This window comes from Molothrus aeneus, chromosome 1, assembly GCF_037042795.1.
Source record: "Molothrus aeneus isolate 106 chromosome 1, BPBGC_Maene_1.0, whole genome shotgun sequence".
NCBI classification, from domain to species: domain Eukaryota; kingdom Metazoa; phylum Chordata; class Aves; order Passeriformes; family Icteridae; genus Molothrus; species Molothrus aeneus.
In genome coordinates, this window is record NC_089646.1 from 83,388,020 (window position 1) to 83,409,150 (window position 21,131).

The 21,131-nt window shown below is 42.5% G+C and overlaps 1 protein-coding gene across 1 annotated transcript in view; it reads left to right on the forward strand.

The window, feature by feature from the left end:
- Positions 1–4,408: 4,408 nt before the first annotated feature.
- VWC2 (von Willebrand factor C domain containing 2) overlaps positions 4,409–21,131 on the forward strand; it is a 54,518-nt gene continuing 37,795 nt past the window's right edge. The window contains exons 1-3 of the mRNA XM_066545846.1: positions 4,409–4,534; positions 5,675–6,456; positions 13,104–13,233. Coding sequence (XP_066401943.1) covers positions 5,743–6,456; positions 13,104–13,233 — 844 coding nt within the window. The 5' untranslated portion in view covers positions 4,409–4,534; positions 5,675–5,742. The remainder of the gene's footprint in view (positions 4,535–5,674; positions 6,457–13,103; positions 13,234–21,131) is intronic.

Consider the following 21,131-nt stretch of genomic DNA (forward strand, 5'->3'; position numbering starts at 1 on the left):
CAGCCCAGTCAAAACCAGCACAGCATTAGATTTATATTTTTCCTAACAATGAGACAAATCATAAGCTAAAGGGGAGTTCCTAGAACATAAACCAGTAGAAGCAAAAATCTTGTTTAAAAGATGTTTTCTAAACCTATGACTTCTAAAGTTCAAATCTCCCCTTGGTCTACAGACCTTTTTTTTTTCTTGGTATTACAGGCAAAACTTAAACAAAAAATTCATTATTTTTTATTTCCCAACTTGCAAACTGTGACTTACAGAAGTGTAGGAGAGTTTTGAAGTTCCTACACTCTAAATGATGGGGGGGGGGTTAAATTTTCATGAACACAAAGCAGAAAAAATGATATTATAACATATCAATATTTGTGAAAAACTAATGGAGACAAATGTAAATATAACTTGTGTGATACTGTGCAATACTTCTTCAATAATTACTTATCAGAACTAAAGAGGCATCAGAAAAGTGAAAAAAAGAATGAACAGGAATGTGTCTTGAGTACTTTGACAAGTGGCATAAAGAAAACAAGAAATAAAAATGAAAAGATGAAAGCTAACCTACTTTAAAATAGTTATGACAGCTTGCTTTTCTTTATTTTTTAAGAGTTGTTTAAACTGCTTATTTATAATTGAGCCTTTCAAATACACATGATTTGTTAGAGTAATATGTACTTCAGCTTTGTCTCTCTCTCTTTCTGTCTTCAGATTGACTGCTATTTGAAGGCCTTATTTTATATGGCTGAACTAATGCTATTGCACAAATTGCCACCTTTTCAAGGCTGTGATTTCAACCTGCCTGAAGACTGCCACTTTAGCACCACAATAAAAAATACCTTTTGTATAACAACTCTCTTCCTTTTAGGAAGAATAATGAAACAAAGCAACATAAAAAGGCACAACCATCCCTTTTCCCAGAAGAGTCAAGCTCTGGGGACATCTCCTCCCCTCTCACCTTCCAGAGTTTCAGAGCTGCTGCACTGACACGGGCACGGCAGCACGCAGCTGCTGCAGCACTGCTCCCCCCAGCACACCCTGTCCTGCCCCTGGGCTCTGCAGACAGCTGTCCCCAAAGCCAACCTCGCTATTCTGTGGGGTTTTCCAACACCCACACCAACTCCCCAGTTGCACTGGGGCTCCTTTTCTGCTTCCCCTGCCCAGCTTTCCAGGGTCCCATGGAGCTTCCTCCTCTTTTCTCTCCCAGTTTCCTCACTGGAGGCAGGTGACACCTCCTTCAATAAAATAGTCCCTGTGGGAGAACACAGGGATTTGGATACTTCAGGTGACTCCCTGGAGTGCAAGGTTGCATGTCTACACTGACCCCAGTGTGCATATCCCAGATTTTATCCATATATTAGGCTAAAAGTGGTTGCCTTCAGTGCTCTTAGATGTCCAGGTCATGTCTGCCTAGCTGTGAGGTTTTGAGTTTATGTTGTAATTACCCAGTCAGAGAACCAATTTTAACTTGGCAAAAGATCCTACACTTCAATTCTTGTTGTTCATACAAAGGTCACTCTTTAAAAAAATTAATCAAAATTTCACTCCCCCTAACCTGTATGAGAAGATGTTTAATTAAGTATTTTTGACTAATAGCCAGCTATCTTCAGCATGGATGTCCACTTTCACTGTCTTGACTCTGGCCTAATGGAGATGGTCAGCTTATTCCTTGCCAGAACAATTATTATATCAACTACCAACTTCCCTTTTGCTTTCCATTCAACTGCATCCTATAAAATTAGGCTAATTCTTAGTCAAACTAAGCTAAAACAGAGAGAACTGTTTTGTGCACTTGACGGCTTTTATTTAAATAATAAGCTAATACAAAGTTCTCATAATACAGACAAGACCCAGAGAAAAATCTTGAATAGGAAGCAGAATTTCATCCTCATCCAGATACAGAGTTATCCTTGCTACAGTTGACTTGAGGGGGATCAGAGGAGAGAAACTTGGAGCTGTATTTTTATACTGAGTTTTTTCTGTGAATAAACAGAATTTCAGTCTCCAGGACCTTACATGGTACAGCATACAGTAGAAAATTTCTCATTAAAAATATTGTTAGAAGCTGCCTTCAGATGACAGATTTTCATTATTCTCTCTCCTAGTTCAGACTTCACTGAAGAAAACAACAAACATTTCTTACATATCTGTTATCTACATTTGGACTGCAACATATTGCAATTTGATTCTATGACATTAATGAAGTGGTCAGGTGCCAGTTCTGCAAGGGTCCTAATGTCCGATACAATTAATCACTTAATATCCCTACAAATCTGTCTAAACAGAGACTGAAGTAAAATAAAGGAGGGTGTTTAATTCTTTGCCCAGTAGGCTAGGATGAGCTGCATTTTGTTGTTACGAAAGTGCTCTGAGGCTTTGCCCTTCTTGCTACAGAGCAGTGTCTTGAACCATCACCTCCAGCTGATGATCCGTGTTCTATGTAACCAGGGGTGGGAGAGGGAGAGCTCTGACAAAGAGAGCCCTGCATGCTGAAGATCTCAGATTTTGTTCCAGAGTTTCATCATGTAACACATGAAAATGTCAGAACCATAAATTGGCTTTTCTCTGCTCTTTACCACAGACATAGCATTGCCTTCCCAAGGCCCTTATTTTCTTCTGCCTTGCTCTAGCCACAAGCAGCTGCTGCTGAACAGCAATGCTCACAGGCTTTTGAGCTCAAAGGTAGGTCCATCATTTTAAGTTGTTCTTCTGCCATCAGCAATGGGGTGTACTGGTTGCTCACCTCAAGTCAGGGTTTAAACTACATAAGGCATAAAATATTTTAGGTTTAGACATGGCAAAGATTAAATTCTTTACTCAGAGGTAATGAGATGGTAGTTTGAAAGGAAGTAATTATTAGCAGTCAGTTAATGAGAAAAGTCAATCTTAACTCCTTAGGAATTTGTCTAGAAATCCCCTAGCAATATGGAATTTCATTTTATTAGTGCAAACTATGGAAAAGTTTGACTTTTTCATATCCTTCAAAACTTATGTCTTGTATTTTAAAGTTTCTGAGAATTATTTAGTTGGTGAACATCTGACTGGAAGACATGATGCAATTTCAAGAGAAATATTTTTTTTAAATTAGACAGGAGTCAATACTTTTTAATAGCAACAACCCAGCAGCCAAAGGAGTCTAGCACCTGCATCCTCCTGGGGAGCAATTTAAGTATTTGGGTTCTCACAATTAACAGGTGCTCATAAAGGTATTTAACTATGCAACATTAGTACCCAGCAGATTTTCATTGCTCTCTTGAGTACCGATATTGCACGGATACCATTTCAATGGGGAAAAAAACCAACCAAAACAAAACCTGAAAATTATACCTAGCCTAAAAATTTCAGATAGAGTGCCAAATATGTTGCAAAATCCAGCCATGGTCAGGAGTAGGGCACAGTGGATGTTGAAGTGCTACTGTGGCAGAGGGTTAGTGCAGCTGGCGCTGTTCTGGAACATCTGTAAAGCAAAATTCAGAAAAGAAGATTATACTGATATGTCATCTAATGCAGCTTAAAAATAAATAACTACATAAATAAATAACCTTTTGGACTCCAAGCCCTTGCTTAGATCCTGAACAAAAGTACCCCTAGCTTTTCTTGTGCATTTCTGTCCCAACACTACTGCAGCAGTCATTTCATAACAGACCATGCTGTCCTGTTTTTATTTTTGTATCAAAGAAGTATAAAGGAGAAAAACGCAACTATATTTAACTTCAGAACTGTCCATCAGCCATGCAAAAGCACAGGTAGGTATTTCAACTAGTAAACCGCGTACCACTTCGCTGCTAGGGCAGGCTGGCAGGGGAGCGCTAACGCACAGTACTGCGTGATGCTGCGGTGCGGGCAGCATCAGGCGGGCACACTGAACAAACGCTGCTCAGCCGCCCCTGCCCGCGCCCGGGGCGGGTCCGCAGGTGTGCCCCGGCAGCGGGGCCGCGTCCCGCTCACCGTGGGGAGAGCGCCCAAAGCCGCACCGGGCTGCAGCTCGCAGCTCGCGTCCCGAAACGACGCCCCTAACACCGCCAAAAGTTTCAGTCGCCGGCGGGCGGGGCCGGCCCCCAGCGCGCCTGCCTTGCCCCGCTTCCCCGCCCGAGCGCCGCTCCGGGAGCGCGGCCGCGGCGGGGCCCTGCGGCAGAGCCGGGCTGCCCCCGCCCCGGACACCCTCCGGCGGCGGCAGGGGCGGGCAGGGCCGCTGCTCTGCCGCCCCCCGGCGGGCTCCGCGTCCCCGCCCTGCGCCCGCCCGCACCCGCGGCGTGGAGAGCGGCAGGGAGCGCGGCAGGGTGCGCCCCGTCCTGCCCGCCGGCCCCGGGGGCGCCCGGCCGCCATGTGAGAGCAGCGGGGCCCGCGGCGGAGCCCGTCCCCGGGGCGGCGGGGCCGCACCGGCTGCGGCCGCCGCGCCGCGCTGCGGGCTCGGCAGCTCTGCGGAGCCGAGCGGGCAGCAACAAGCCGCCCCGGCCGCCCGCGGCCCCGCCATGGGAGCCGGGCGCGGGCAGACCCGAGCCGGCCCGAGCCGCCGCCAGGGCTGAGCGCGGCGCCACCGCAGGTACGGAGGTGGGAGGGAGGCACGGAGGCGTCGAGCCGGGCCACGGGGGAGCCGGACGGGCTGGGGAAGAGGCTGGCCCGGCTCCCTCACGGCTGCACCGGGAGGGGTCGGGCGGCGCTGCCCGGCCCTCTGGAAAGTTTGGGCGGGCGGCGCGGAGCCCCGGCTCCCTTGCAGCGGCCGGGCCGGGCCGGGCAGCGGTGCCGGGCGGGCGGAGCGCGGTGCCCCGCGATGCCGTCGCCGAGGGCAGGCGAGGCGGGCGGGTAGGGAGAGAGAGAGAGGCTTTTAAATGGCTTTGGGGAGCGGTACCGCGGAGGTGGGGTCGTGCCGGGAGGCTGCAGCGGCATTGCTTGTCGTGGCCGGAGTAGTGTACGTATTTTGGTTTGGGGGTTTTGGTGTTTTTTCCCCCGATTTGGCGTGCAGTGTTTCAGGGAGAGGAGCCGGGAGCGCTGCCTAACTCCTGGAGGATGTGGGTTAAATGAACCTTGGCTGCGGAAACTCGGAGCGGCTCTACCTTGCCTTTCGAACACGGGCGAGGAAGAGGTGGTGTTGTGTGATGGTTCGGGTAGTTCGGAAGGGAGGTAGTTTGTCTTTGCTCGCTTTAGTGTGCTTGGTTTTAGCTGTCTGTTACAGAAACGTGCTCGCTGGTAGGTATTTAAACAGAACCCAAACCAGCGTACTTCAGACTGAAAAAAAGGTTATTAAAAATCATCGTGTGTGCAGACAGTGACTAGCACTCAGCTGGGTAATTTCTGTTCCGGACCCTGCTAGATTTTGGGGACCTTCATTTAATTCGTGGGGCGTCCGTCCTCGTCACATGTTGTCATTTGAAAGTTAAAAATAACCCCCCAAGCGCGCTGAGTTTTGCCTGCACCTGCCTTTGCCACCGCTGACTCCCCGGAGTTCTGCGCGGTGCTCTCTCGGAGCCGAAGACGCCCGGTCCGTGTCCGGAGCCCTGCTATTTATAAGAGTTGGCAGAGCGGGGGAGGAGGAGGAGGGATGCAGCAGCAGGCTGTTTGCCTTTTGCATAAACTACCGAGGCAGGTTGCATATTGTTTGAGATGTTGCATCGGTGGAGGCGAGGCGGGGTGCGGGGGGGAAGAAGTGCAGAAGCTGAAGTATTCCTAATCCTTCTTTTCCTAGGGAGTGTGGCTTTACGAAGCGCTTCCCTCCGATGTGAATGCAGTGTCCCCTGTGGGATGCAGTAGGTGATGCCCAGCTCTACTGCAATGGCAATTGGAGCTTTCTCTAGTTCTCTTCTCGTAACCTGCTGCCTCATGGTTGCCCTCTGTAGCTCCACCGTTCCCATACAAAAACTGGCCAAGGCTCAAGACAAACAGGAGATAAAAGCGAGCCAGGAAAAGAGAGATCACACGTCTGCAAGGGACAGCCAGACGGGTCCAGGGAAAATGAATGAGATCGGCAGGAGCGGGAGGGAGGAGGGTAGCAGGGACTGGAAGAGCAAAGGAAACAGGAACTACTCGAACAAGGAGTCTTGGACTAAGCAAAAGCAGGCTTGGAACAGCCAGGGGACAAGCAGTAAATCTGGGATCGTTCAAGTGCAAGAGCAAAGGGATGCTGCTCCTGAGGAACCTCAGGTGGCTGAAGATTCGTCTCTCCCAGCATCTGTTGCGAGCGTCACTCCCGAGCCCCCGGAGGAGTACGCCTATCCGGACTACCGCGGGAAGGGCTGCGTGGACGAGAGCGGCTTCGTCTATGCCATCGGGGAGAAGTTTGCGCCGGGCCCCTCCGCCTGCCCCTGCCTCTGCACTGAGGAGGGCCCGCTATGTATCCAGCCCGAGTGCCCCAGGCTCCACCCTCGCTGCATCCATGTGGACACCACGCAGTGCTGCCCGCAGTGCAAGGAGAGGAAGAACTACTGCGAGTTCCGAGGGAAAACCTACCAGACCCTAGAGGAGTTCATGGTAAGGAATGAAGCCAAAAGTCTTTTTGTGGGTTTTTCTCTTGTTTAAAGTGGTATTTTGGTCTTTAACTGTTTTCTCAGGGAGTGTTCTGTGTCTCTCCCTCCTCTTCACATCTTTGTGTTAATATTACTTCTTCAGTCCTGTAAAATATTCCCCTTAAACATGACCTTTCTTGCTCTATGGCACTCTAATATTTTTAAGTGAGGGTGCTGGTCTTTATTAATTCCTTTGGTATTTACAGTAAAAAATGCTACTTGGAAGGATGCTGCTCAGTGGTGTTATGGATTTTGTGAAAATTTTCAGCAATTTTCAGCAATTTGTTTCCTTATTTAACTATTAACTGTTAAACTTCTGCCTTGAAGGGATCAAGCAGGGATTTGTGGGCTGACTTCTATTCCTAGTAATCAGTTTGTGATGATCCCTTCTTTTGTAATAGTCATTTCTTTTTCATTATTAACTATTTAGGTAGTGTCGCCAAGATTGCATAATGTTTGCTTTCTGTGGATGACTATAGGCCTTCTTTTTAACAATAGCATAGTTTGCAGTCTTGATTGCAGTGATACCTAAAGAAAGGACTTGAAAAGCTTCATGTTCAGGGAAATCCTTTCAGACTAGGGTCTTTTTAGCATTATTGTGCAAGGTTGTTACCATTGAAAATGCAGGATGTTACAGTGCACTCAAAAGTTTTGGAGTTGGGGCCAGTTTTCTGGTTGTTTACCTTGTCTTTTTCCATTTAGTATTTTATTGTGGTTGAGACCTGTGAGCAGGCTCTAAGATTGGCTTGTGAAATTTCTTGTGAGATACAGGGCTGTTCCAAAACCCATTTCTGAATACACTGGAGAATTTCATGCTGAATATATTGAGGGGAGTATGAAATATAATTCAAGGTTCTGGAAGCTGAGCCCCTCTCAGGGTGGAGAAATAGAAAGTGAGTATTTGAAGGCTGAAAGTAAGTTGTCACCTTTGCTCTCTGGTATTTGCACGCTCCTGAAAACTTAGCTTTGGTTCATAATGTCTTTCCATGTTCTTCAGTTTAAGAGAAAATAAATAACAGAGCAGAACTACTTTCTCCGTAATAAGAAAGAGCACTGTCATTTGCTCTCCTTAGGCAGTAATGCGCAGAGCACTGGTGAATTGCAAGGTATGGCAGAAAACATTGTATCATCCTCCCGATTTCCATGTAATCCTCAAAGGTTACATTCAACTTCAGGGTGAAGTTTTCTACTTCAGAGGGAGCAGCTACCGGAACAGCAGCTAGTTGGTGTGACCTTTTCAGAGATGGCTTTTGAGATCCTTTCTTTCCCAGTAAACTTAATTCTTGAGGAGTGGCCAAAAGATGAAGCTTCTTCGCACCTTCTCCATAGGTCAGTGTTTTAAAGGCTTCTCCCTGCTTTTCATTCACACTCTTCTACGAAATTCTGTTTCTCAGCCTATTTCTGTAGTGGTGTTGTAGTAATGGCTGTAAAGCAATCCTAAAATACTGTGTTAAGTGTGTAGTAAGTGTAGAACCTTAATGTTCCCTGGTACATTTGAATGTGACTGACAGCCTTGGTAAAAATAGTGTTGAACAGTGACATTTATAGAAATGTTCTGAAAAGATTTTGGTTTTCAGCTTTCTTTTTAACTCCATTCAGCTTTTAGCCCTTGGCTTCAGATCTTCCTCTAAAGAAACATTACTGCTTTGCTTTACCTGGCTTTGGAAACACAAGTGAGAAGGGATGTCTGCTCAGTACAAACAAGGAAAGTTATTGATGCAATTAGGTAGTGGAACAGCATCCTGATTATTTTCCTATGTGAGAACATTGTTTTTTAGTTGAGATTCAGCATTGGTTCCAATATTTTGAGCACAAGCTGTAAGTGCCACTGTTTGCCCACGCCACTGCAATCAGTGGAGCTGTCTGGCAACACAAGGTGCAGGTGTAGTCAGGTTGCTGCTGCTCAGTGGAAGCAATTGTGAAATGCAAGCAACTGCACAGTTTCAAAGGTGATTTTGTGAGTTTAAACTTCATAGTCTTAGGCTGACCATGCAATCTCTTGATTAAGGTCAGGGAAGGAGTTATAAATGGATAGTGACGTGATTTTTCTCTGCATCTGCTCCTACTATTTGTGGCAAGAGTACCAGACATCACTGAAGGAAGAAAAAGGTGACCTCCTAACATTTAAGTGACATTTTTTGTACAAACATTTATGTATAGATGTATAATTATGCATGCAAGTTTTTGAGTCTGCTTATATCAAATTCCTATATGGCTTGGCATGGCAAAGAATTGCCCTGACTGGAGCCAGAAGCTCAGTGCACCAGGGAATTTGAGGTTTGATGTGTTTCTTCTTTGATTTGCAGTCCGTCCTTCAGGCATTGCTTGCATGTGCATGTATGCATGCATTTTTGTGTTTTCAAAAAGGACATGGATATCAGCACAAAACACAGCTTGGGTATAAGGAAAGGATGAAGTCTCATAAACTTGGTCACCTGTGGGTATTGTGGGGCAGAATAGCAGTGTGATCACAACATCTATATTAGTGGAACTGGTAGCAAAATCTTTATTTGGTGAAATGCAATGGGTGTTAAAGTTCTGCACTGAAGCTGAAGATTTCTAAGACACATGGTCCAAATCTTCCAAATAAAATTTGAAAATTATGGCTGATGTATAAAGTCTTATGAGAATGAGGAATTATCTTCAGAAGTGCAATGTTTTGGAAAAGACCTGTAATTCTGAAAGCTGTTGCTTTGTGTCTTCTAGAATTTCCTTGCTACCACAAGTGGTATTTGTTTTGTGGGTAAGTTACTTGGAAATCTGGAAGTCAACAAACCCAAATGAGTTTTGAAAGATCAGTGGTATTTTGAAGGCACAGAGGAGTAAAAGCATGGCTGCTGTGTTTATTATTGTCAGTGTAACGCCATTCATGTTCTCCTGGGTTGTGTCAGTGGCAAGAAAATATTAGTAAAAATTCCAGCATGAAAGAAAACAAATTTGGAATTATGACAGGTTTTCTTTTTTTCAATTTAGATGTTCTCAAGGCTTAAGGAACCAAATGTAGATTGTATATCTGTTATTAATCCAGCTTTTTGTTGGTTTTGTTTTGATGTCTTTTTGGTTTGTAATAAAGTTGGACATTTGGTAGGGGAAAGCTCAACTTACTTTGGACTGCAAATGATTCGTCACTTCTTAATTATGACGATTTACATTAAGCTGCTAGATAGACCTACTACCCTTACTAAGCTACAGCTTTCTTCACACCACACTAGTGGAAAATGTAGCAGTTTACAAGCAGTTTGCACACTAGTTCATTTCCTCTTTTACAGTGTCTGCAACTCCTATACCTCTGCTCATAAACTTCCCTTTAAACAATTCTAAAGTGCTAGGGTTTTTTTTACCATCTGTAGTCTATTTTCTACAGGTTTTATGGCTGCCTGGTGAATACACAAGACTTCTGTTGCATCTTGTTGTCTTCCTACAGTTCTTTCATAGGTAGAACTGCTGCTACTACAGAGTTAACAGCTTCATCTGTAGACCATGGAGATGTGGTATCATTAGTTGTCAGAGAGAGATTGATATTATTTCTAGTCCAGCCTGGTTATGTCAGAAGTGCTGAGTGTGAGTGCTGCTGGTCTGGTCATTCCCCACAGGAACAAGTGGGATGCTCCTTGCAACGACTGCCACTGGGAACTGCGCTGCAGGGAATGCGCTTGCTCTGCATGAGTACAGAGGGGAAATGAAGGACCAAATGTGTCTTTTCATTCTGATTTATTTAGCTGCTGTTACATACAGGGACTGTCTTATTGTCTCTCTCTCTAGTGATAATTATGTCTCCAAGTATTAAGCTGCCATTAAGGTGCAGAAAGTGGGGGTTTTCTACAGTTCCTGCTGTATCCTGATGATCAGTAAAAAGCAATGTGTTTAGTCCAAGGATGAACAGATAATGGCTGACACTGATACCATTTTAGCAGCCACTGTGGTTTACTTGAGTGCCTGAAAAGAGCTTTGTAGAATAACCTCGTGGAGACCCTCCTTCCCATTGCCATTACTTGGGTTGGTGGGTTGTACAGATGACAGTACTTACCAAGAGTGTACTGTAAGTATTCCCCCGAAATCCTATGATTTATTACACTTGAAGTGTCTTCATTATTGCAGTATCACATTAACAGTGCACTCTTCACAAATATGTAGTCTTCAGGTGTGTATGCTATATAGGACAGAAATGTGTATCATGAATCATCAATATTAGATAAGAATTAGACCAGTTTTGTTTCTCAACCAATAGTAAATTACTTATTTTTTCTGAGAATTTCAGCCTTTGTCAAATTTGGAAATCTAGTAAACCTATATAATTAGAACATGCTTGAATTTTACAGAGGAGAGATTTTAGGAATAACATCTGTGTGTTGCCTTGTTTCCTGATTGTCATCAGATACTCTAGTTTTTACACCACTTCCAATATTGAATGACACAGCTACTAAGCAGTGTCCTGGACTAAGCAATGTCTGTTGTGGCAGCTACTGATCTCATTCAGCTTTGATAGTTGGCAAATTTGCATCTTTTCCAAGTCATGGCAAAAAGTGTCAAATTTGATTGAAAGCTGTAGGTTTGCCTTGTTGATCCTGATCCTTGGAACTGAGTGCTGGTGGTTTTTTTTCAAGTAGGATTATATATTGTATGATATTTTTATATTAAAAATAATATTTTAAAAATAAATCCTCCTTAAAACCCATATTTTTATAATTTAGTAAGTATTGTTTCTAGATATAACTCTAGAAGGAGGGATTCTTCTTATTGAGTTAATACTTAGGAGCTCAGGTTTGCTGACACTCAAAACTTCACATGTGGTTCAAGTGATTACTCGAAATACCTGAGCCTTTCAACTCTGAGCATTGGATCAGAAACCTCCTCATCTGCTGACACTCCAGCTCTGGAAGTGAACGTGACAGTTTAAAAACGATTACAGGACAAAGTTGTCCTAAAGTCTGCAATAAAGATCTTCTGCACTGGACTGTCAGCCTCCGTGTGGGATTTCCTAAACATATGCATGGTGTTATCCTTGGTAGAGTGTAAAGCAAAGAGAAAATGCAAAGTGAGTAGCCAGCAAAGGAAACCTGAAATAAATAATAGTAATAAAAGCAGAAAGCAAGAGATAGCAGGAGACTCTATTTAGGCTTTCTTAGCATTGGGAAGGGCATGAAAGATATCTGAGTACATAAGTGAATAACAGCCTTGGCAGGTGGGAAGGGAAGTAGCAAAGCATGAATGAGCATTTAGTTGGAGATGATGCTTTGCAAGCATCAGCATGTTTGAACTTTGGAAGTGAGAAGGATGTGAGAGGCAAGCAGAGAATGGATTTGAGGAAAAAATGTGATAGGCTTCCTGAAAAATAGGGAGAAGAAGCAGATGATCTGCAAGTTAGACATCTGGGTGATTCTTCAAGGCGAATAATTATTTTCTTCTTTAGATTTTATTTTTTCTTCTCTTATTGGAGAAGTGAAATGGGGGATTGTCTGCATCAGCTGGAATCTGAAATGAAAAACAGTCCATAAAAAGAACAACCTCCTCCTTAAGTAAATCAGTAATCTGCACAGATTTTAGATTTAGAGGATCACTAATAATAACATTCAGCTGCATTTTCATCCTGTGTTCTGAGCATGGGTACCCATGTGGTTTTTTGGAGTGCAGCAAGGAGATTTACAATATAGCATTTATTGCTCTTCAAATCCTTGCTTCCCTCTATCTTGTGTGGTGTGAGGATATCAGCAATGCAAGTGAGATGTGTCTGGTCAGGAATGGTGAGGAGGACAGCTGGAATTGTACACGTGGCAAATGCAGACATTTCAAAGTCCATTTTTTACTAAAGAGAGTCTTGCTACTCTTTTGTTGGGAATTAATTTCTTTGAAGTAGGTCTTTCAAGTAAGTATCTCATGGTATTCCTATTCTGCAAGAGTTCTTCAAACGCAGTAACATTTTATTAGGTAAAAAGGATTACCTGTATTTTCCTTCACCCCTTTCTTTGAATTTCAACTTTTTTCCAGAAAGTTACAAGTATTAGAAGAATTGTCCAAAAACAATTAACCTATGGGAAATAACTGAATTCAAAAGAATGGGTTTTTTTCCTGACTTCTCTTTGAAAAATGTAATTTTCAATAAAATGTAACTTCCTGCTACCAAAATACTTTCAAACCTGAAAAAATTACAGTAAGGACTACCATTACAAGAAGTTTCAAACTTCATTTAGCAAAACTTTTCTTCTTAAAATAAATTTTTTCTCTAAATTATTTTTGAATCTCTAATAGAACTGAACTAGATTATGAACTTAATTTTCAGGAAGATCATTAGAAATTCAGTAAGGTAATTTTTGTTTAATTTGTGTTAAAAGTCTTCACTGTTGTTGTTTTCAACATCCCTCTGACTTTCCCATTTGGTGTGTAGGTTCAGAGAAAAATCTGTTTTGTTTTGGTATCTTTTCCTGCTGTGGTTCTATAATCTTGAAGGAGCCCAGTCTTGCTCTCTGCATTATTTAGGCCACAAAACCCATTTGTTTTAGAGTGGGGAGGGAAAAAGACGTGAAGGAAAGAACATTGCAGATGAGAGGGGAGCACTGCACACTCCAGGAGTGCATTAAGTGGAAGAGCTAAAGGGTGCCTGGGTTTGTGTTTCAGGTTTCTCCGTGTGAGAGGTGTCGCTGTGAGGGCAATGGCGAAGTGCTGTGCACGGTGTCAGCCTGTCCCCAGACCGAGTGCGTGGATCCCGTCTACGAGCCTGACCAGTGCTGCCCCATCTGCAAAAATGGTGAGTGGTGGCTGCAAAGCCAGGAGGAGGCCTCTGCCAGAGAGATCCATGGTGCCCTGTTCTGCTTTTGAAAAATTATTTAGATACTTGTCTTTTTCCTCAAATGGAGATGGAGTTGTTCATGGACAGTGTAATCCTTTTGTGAGGAATCAGATCTCCCTTGATTGTGGTGGACTCAATTATGACCTACATGGATGTTAGTATCAGCTGTTGGTGTATCTCTTATGTATATAATTTGCATGAACTCATTGTGGTTATGTTTTATCTAGGTACACAAAATGGTACTCAGACTCTTCATATTATCCACCTTTCAACATGAGCAGGAAAAGCTACTTTTGTTCTCCATTCATATTTGTTTCCCTTTCAGATATTCTTCTCCTTTTCTTCTTTTTTTTTTTTCCTTAAGGCAAATCAAACATACCTTATTGAGCTCATCTAATTTTCATAACTAAATGAATTAAACTCCCAAGTTTAATTGAATATTTTTTGTAACTAAATTAGACAGAAAGTCTCTCTACTCCCAGCAAGAGCTTGTATTTGATCAAAGTCTTAGTATATTTAGGCGAAAGAAATTACATGACATACTAGCTCATCACTTATAAAGAAGAAATGATAATTTATTAATAGAAATGAAAGCTGCAAAATCTCAAATGAAATTATATTTAAAATTAAAAATGACATTTAAAAATACTCAGATAATGTGCACACATCTATTATTTCTCTTGAATAGGTAGGTTTCATTACATTAGCTAAAACAAACTGCTTAAAATTGTGGGAAAGTTGGGGGAGGAGAGAGTGTACAGCATATGGTTTTCACAAATTCAACAGTAGATGATAAGAGATTGTTAATTGCATTGGAGGAGTTTCATTTGTATGGATATAAAAGTAATTGCTTCATATTCCTTAATTGGTTGTTACAACCCTGAAGGAATTTATTCTTGGCTGTAGAGCTTAAGGGCACTCTTGTTTCTGGAGATGAGGACAGGCATTTTTCAAGGCATTTAGGGACAGTTCCTAAGAAAGTCTGAATTTGGAAGCTGGTGATGTCATAGCTAGCTAGCTAGCTAGTCCGAAGGATCCTTCAGCACTTGTTTGATGGCAAGAATGTCGCTGACATTGTGCGTGACATGCTCTGCTGCAGTTCCCCAGGTCAAAGTGACTTTAGCTGGCAAAAGGTCTGTTTTCAATATCAGGGATGGAGTTACAAGCAGAATGTGTTAAGACTCTGTAGTCTTTCTCACTGAGCTTGTCCAGTGGTCTTAACAGTGTTTGTAGCTGGGTTGACTGTCCATCAGACATTGACACATCTGAATGTGTTCCTCCACACATTCTCCCACAAGCAGCAATGTAATGCACAGTAGTGGCAATCTCCCATTGATGGCTCTCTTTTGGATTAAGGTGGTGTGGCAGTGCAGGGCTTGGCTTGGCTGTTCACACAGATTCCCTGACACTTTTCCCAGAAATGAGCAAAAGTTACTGAAAACTGTACATGAAACATACCTTTTGTTGTGAGGAAGCTGCCTTTTCAGAGCTGTTAAAGGTGTATTACCTGAGTTCTACCAACAAGAAAAGGATGATCTTGTCCTTAGCCTCTGAATCCCCAATATTACTTGTGTATTTCTCCCATATAACTGTGAGCTGGCATCTCTGACCCAGTTTCAGACCAAGGTGACCACTGCTGCCTGTTTCTACTCAGCTGTACTGTCACTTCTCTGCATGTCAGAGAACCAGCAGTGGCTTTCCTTGTTAGCTTTTAGATGAAGAAGAAAACCATTAGCAATAACAACAAGACCAAGATAGCTCAGAAGCAGCTCAGCTTTTCTGGATCAGCAGTTTCAGTGTAATACCACAAAGAAACTTCTGAGGAATCGTCTCCACTGGGGGAGTGCATTTAAAAAAAAAAAAGGACTGTTTGCTTTTCGAGCCTAAAGTGTGGTACACGTGCAGCTCTCTAGGAACTTCAGTGAATTGCTCAATGTTTTTAATTAGATTGGAGCAAAAACCTACTGAGCAGGAAAACCTAGCCTGCCTCATCCTCTCTTTTTCAAGCCTGCTGGAACAAATGTGCTGTGAATGTGGGTTGGAAAAACAATCATTGTGTTGTGCTTCAGGGTTGATTGTTACAGCGATGACATTAATGACATCGTGTTAGAGACACAAAAGGGCTCTGGGTGATGTACAGGGAGCTCAGCCATTTAACCTGAGTGATGGGAAAGGTGGAGCCATAGAAAGCATCCAAGTGAGGTAACTGCCATCATGATCTGCAGTAGAGCAAGAAGGGGTGGGAGGTGAAGTTTGGATTCTCTACTTTACTAGCATTGGTATATGCTTTACTAGCATTTGGATTCTTTACATTTACTAGCATTGGTGTGTTGAAAATGCACACAAATCAAGCCAATTTCCCTCCCTTTTCTGCCACTTCTTAACATATAACCCCTTCCCAGCTTGCCTGGTGGAAGATTGCTGGCAGTGACCCAACAGTGAGAGCTGAGTGACTACCTCTGTCACTGGTAAGAATATACACAAATGCCCAATTAAGGAGTATGGAGGAGATCCAGTGAAAGCCTGTGATTATTAGAAATTAATGAATTCAGTATATTGACAGGTGTGAGATCCTGTGCCTTATCCTTTGTATGTAGTTGTAGTTGTAGGTATGTAGTTGTCTTCTCTATTTTCACAAGTTTGCTGGCAGCCCTTACAAGGAGGGGAGGATGTTTAACTGCGCATTGGGCTTGCACAACTGCTCATGTGGTGGTACAGACTTGCTTTGGATGTAAGCAGTGGTGAATGGAAGACTTGTGGAATTAAAGAGTAGTTGTATGTGTAGTATTTAATAATATTCTATATCACATCCTGACTTTCAAGAAGAAACCTGGATACTTCCATAGCTGAAGATAGTACTTCTTCGTGAGCAGGGACAGGGAGTGCTTTAAAAGAACATTTGCTCTGAAAAGTAGTATATAGAAGAGACAAATGATAACACCTCACTGAGATCTTTGGATTAGGAGAATTTTCCTTCTTTTTATGCTTCAAGTCCCTGCAACTGAGGGAGCTGTTTTGTGTTTATCTTATATAAATGTCCTGAAAGGAAACAGCGTGAGGACAGAAGGGGATGGAGGAGAGGCTTCCTTCTCATGTGGATTACATGTTAAGCTTTATGCTTTTGGTAACCATCAGCACCAGCCACAAGAAAAAATCCAGAAAGTTAAATCTGACTTCAGAAAGTTACATTAAGTAACAGGTGCCCAGTTCAGATCTCCATCGTGCTATACAATATTAGCATTGTGGTTACTTTTGTGGAAGACATCCCTGTTCACAGTGATATCAATAACCTTAGATTCAGGTACAGAAATTTCTACAGTTTGTGCAGAGTTAAGGGTAAAGATAATGGGCATACAGTCACTCTTTCATTGGGAAAAGTCTGAGTACTTGTCACTGATGCATTTGGGGGTAACACTAGTAGTGAATTGTCTTTCTCTAGATTACCTTGGTTGTGTGTTCCGCTTGTATTCCCAGCATTAGAGCCCTAGTAGACATACACAGCTGAGTTCTGCTTGGCCTAAGCCTGCAGCCATGGAGCAGCTGATGGAGTCAAGGGTGGCCCTGATCCTGACGGTGTGCTTGCAGGAAGATGAGATTAAACCCATAACCCATGCGGAGCCTGAGGGGGAATCATGGTTGCTAGACCAAAAAACATTTTGATCTAAGGTCCCCAAGAGATTTTTATTTCATTATATGGCTGAAAGATTGCCCCAGATAAAATGAAATGGATCCTGTTGCCCTCCTAGCATTCATCTATCCGTGTGTCAGTGTTGTTTCTCTGTCTACAGCAGGGAGAGCTGAGCTTCTCCTTTTAGCAAAGGCTCATAGCTGTACAGTTGAAAATGAAAACATTGATGCCTGGAGGGTCAAGTGTGTTCTCAGGGCCGTAACATTTGCAGGAGATGTCTATTCTTACTGGTTGTGCAATAGGGAGACTTCACTGATTGCAGTCCTTTCAGGTGCCTTAGGTCATTTCAGGACCTAATTTGATATTTGTGTTCATAGTTACGGTTGAAATACATGCATCATTTGGTTGAAATGCTTGCTGCTAGTGAGGTGCAGGTGTAATGTGCTGTGGCTAGGGAGGGTGTGTGGTGATGGTTTTGTGCTGAGGCTGACTCACTGGAGCTTGCTTTAGTACCTTTCCATACAATTGCAGTGTTTAGGCCCAAGGTGACTTAAAAGTGCTTCTGAATGGCAAGTGGGGACCTCCATCTGAGAGAAGGAGCTCTCAAGGGAGCAAAACCCTGGTAATGGCTGGCAGAGCTGTTGTCTCCTTTTGCTGCTGTTGGTAAAACAGGGCTTTGTCTCACCTCAGGACTCAGGTCTGTTAAACAATGGTGCTGGTTGATGCAGTACTGATGTCATCCCTCTAAGATCCAGGTGGAGAGAGGCTACGTTGGGCTGAGAGACCTATCTGGCCATAAGAAAGAGGAGGATGTTTATTCTGGGCCCATGAAGGGAACTTGCACCTTGGCAGCTCTCATGTGAGCTGGCTGTTGGCTCTGCCCTGCAGCCCCAGCTTTGCTCAAGGACCATGGTGAATCTGACCTGTAAAATTTAATGTCCTTCTGCAGTGTGTTTAAATAAAACATTATATGACCTTGACCATAAATGCCTTAATCTCAGCAATGAAGAAAGTATCGTCATGCTGGTGTCCAAGCAGAGGTCAAGGCATAACTATTGCAAACATCCGGAATGTAACTGCTGTAAAATTTAAGTAATCCATGCTTTTGATTGTCCTCCCTTCCTTTTTCTATTGTCACTTTAAATACCTTTTTCAGTCATGCTTTGGCAGCTAATTTATATATAGCAAATGAGATCCAGAAGTTTTATCGCCTGAGAGTGGATTCTTCAGTCTACATTATAAGGGGGAGATCAAATCAGGTGGTTATGGTGGCCTCTTCTAGATGTAAGATATAGGTACCATAAAATGATTGTAAGTTCTAGTTGATAATATTGAAACAGTATTTATTTTTTCTTTAATAGGATGTATGTTAAAAAGTAATAACCTAATGAACAAGAAATAATTTAAAACTAATCCCAGTTCTGCCCAGACAGTATGCACCAATGTGATTTGTTCCCTTCTAACTTGTTGCATTTGAATGCTTGTGTATGCAGGGTAACATTTGCTCCACGTTTCTGTGTGCACGAATCGCTTAGCAAAAACTTCTGCATGGACTCTCCACTTCAATAGAGTGTATTTCACAAATGATTTATAATATGGGACTCCTAACCAAGAAATATTAATGTTCTGGGGGAATGAATGTTTCAGGGAGAAAAAACATTATTTAAGTTGCATGAACAGCTGTATCTGATTAAAATTGCCTAGAGATTATGCAGGTAGGTTGAAAAACTGTAGCAGATATTTCGGCAGCCATGTATTGAAAACAGCAGCCTTGTTTCTTTTAGTCTGCATTGGGTGTTTAAAGTGGCTTCCAAATCTGGTAGGTGAAGTTGGTAAACTAGTTGCAGTAGTTTTTACTCTTGGTTTCTGCTGTTGATAAAGTTGAGAGGAGGTTTGGTCTGTGTTGTCTTAATTCAAGGAATTCCTTTAAACTCATTTCATCTCTCCACTCACTTTTTCTCTCCACTGTGGGAAAGTTGGTGGCTGCGTAGGCCATGTGTGCTTCTTGTGCCATATTTTAGATCCAAAGGTGTTTAAATGCACATGGATCAGCACTGCAAAGTGGGCTGAACAAAACCTTATGCCAAAACCACAGAGGCCTTGTTGTTTCCAGCTCACATCCATGTGCATGCCTGCGCATGGATATAGGATCCACTGCTGGCATCGCTCGCGTTCAGCTGGCTAAGGAGTGATAGGTGTGTTATTTCTGCCTCCAAGGGTGTTTATTTAGTGTACAAGTTATGTTGACTTTCAGGGTATACATGTTTTCCTAAGTATAGAAACCCATCAGACCATGAAAAGGATCTGTCTGAAGATACGGCATTAGTATCCAAATACTGAGCCTAGATCAGTTACATGGATAAATCAGTTTATATAGTCTGTATGTATTTATTGCAAATAAATATAGTGTGCATTTTTTTTTTCCTTCCAGATGCCAGAATGCTCTCAATTGGGAGTTCTGCTGTCAAGAGGCCACTGTAACTCCCCTGAGTATATAATGTCCCATCATTTTGCTCAGACACATGAGGACAATCAGAAATTATACTAACCTTGGTATTTAATGTGGTACTTTATACTTAAGTAGAAGGATGTTGAAGAGCCTATTAAACTATAAAAGCAGTGTATCCTATAAAGTTTTCAGAACTCACTTTGCAATATTTTTTCTTTACAGGCTGTTACAGTGAGCCTGAAAAGCATTCAGTTTTTTTCCTATTACTTGATACTGCAGGCTTAAGTCATATAGCAAAGCTAAATTCTGCTGTTTCAGTCCACTTTTGTGACAATTGCTTGCAGGGATTGTCATTTTACTGTAAGTTGAAGCAAAAGCCAATGATGATATGCCCCAAACTGTTGTTTAGTGGTGGTGGTCCCAGGTGAGTGTGGGAAACAAGCTGCCAGTTCCCCATGGTGCTCAGAACTTCCATGTGTCACAGCTACCTGGCTTCTTAAAGTGTGTTTTGTGTCAGCCTCAGGAGCAGAAAATTGAACATGCTTACTGTGCTGATAGAAAAAGAACAGACACTGAAATCCTGGGATGGTAGGAGAACATTTTCTAGCGACTTTCATGTATCTGATGTAGCTTGCAGTGCTTGTCATGGCAGTTTCACACATCTGCCATCCTGTATAGTTCTGGATGCTGGTTAGGGTTCAGACAGGAGAGTGCCTTCATGCCAGTACCCATCAGAGTATTGGAGTAAACAGTGTGCTCTTACTTGATTTGTCGTTCCTGACACTTTCTCTGGTACATTGAGCCACATTTGGGCATTTGCTTGGTTTCTAGCAGAACAGCTAGCCCATGCTCCCCAAAATGAAGTCATCAATTGCTTTGGGGTTTTGTTTATTTGTTTGTTTTGTATTTTTAAATTCTTCATGTAAGAGTTTTCTGAGTTTATATTGAAGTTTTATTTCCACACACCTGGAGATAGGTAAGATGTAAAAAGAGAAAAATAGATCCCAGATCTCACATTATGGGCTCCCCCTGCTCCATACACTTTCCCCCAGTGTTAGTTCTTTGCTGTTCAAAGAAAACAAACATTAAGGGAGTTGCCTTGTCTCCTACATCTAGTATTTATTTTATGCTTTTCATTAGAGAAAATATTCCCACTGCTAATTTTGTTCCCCCATTCTGCTATTGGACGTCTATTTTTATTTTGTCATTAGCTGAAATTGTGGCAAACATTTGGGGGACATGTAGGCTTCCAAGGTCTGAAACACTTGTGTGCATCTTGCTGTATGCAACATCCTTGGAGTAAAATTCCCTTTGAATAGAACACTACACTATTTGATTTAATTGTGAGCTCTTAGATTCTGAAACCCTGTCTTAATCCAGATTGAGTTACCATAGGTTAATTCATTATCCAGTGTCAGCTGAGCCACTGTACTGCCCATGTGAGCTCTTAGTTGTGTTCTTTGCAGATAATCCTGTTTGTAAATAGAAGCTGTTAGCTAGCTAGGTGCTACAGTAATAGGCCTACATGGCTGATTAGTATTTTGTATTAGTATTTTGTGGTGTGATCAAAAGGAGCAATGAAGAAAGATACCTTGTGCATTTTGCTTTATGTTCTTTTGCATTTTTTCATTGCTATTTCATTATGTTCAATGAGGCATCCAAGAGTTTGCTTGGCTTTGAGGGGAAATGGAGGCTTATATTAAAGTGCTGTGGTATGTTGGTATATCTCTCTCATGTAAGAACACTTGCCCTCTGATGATTAATGATATAATCAAAGTC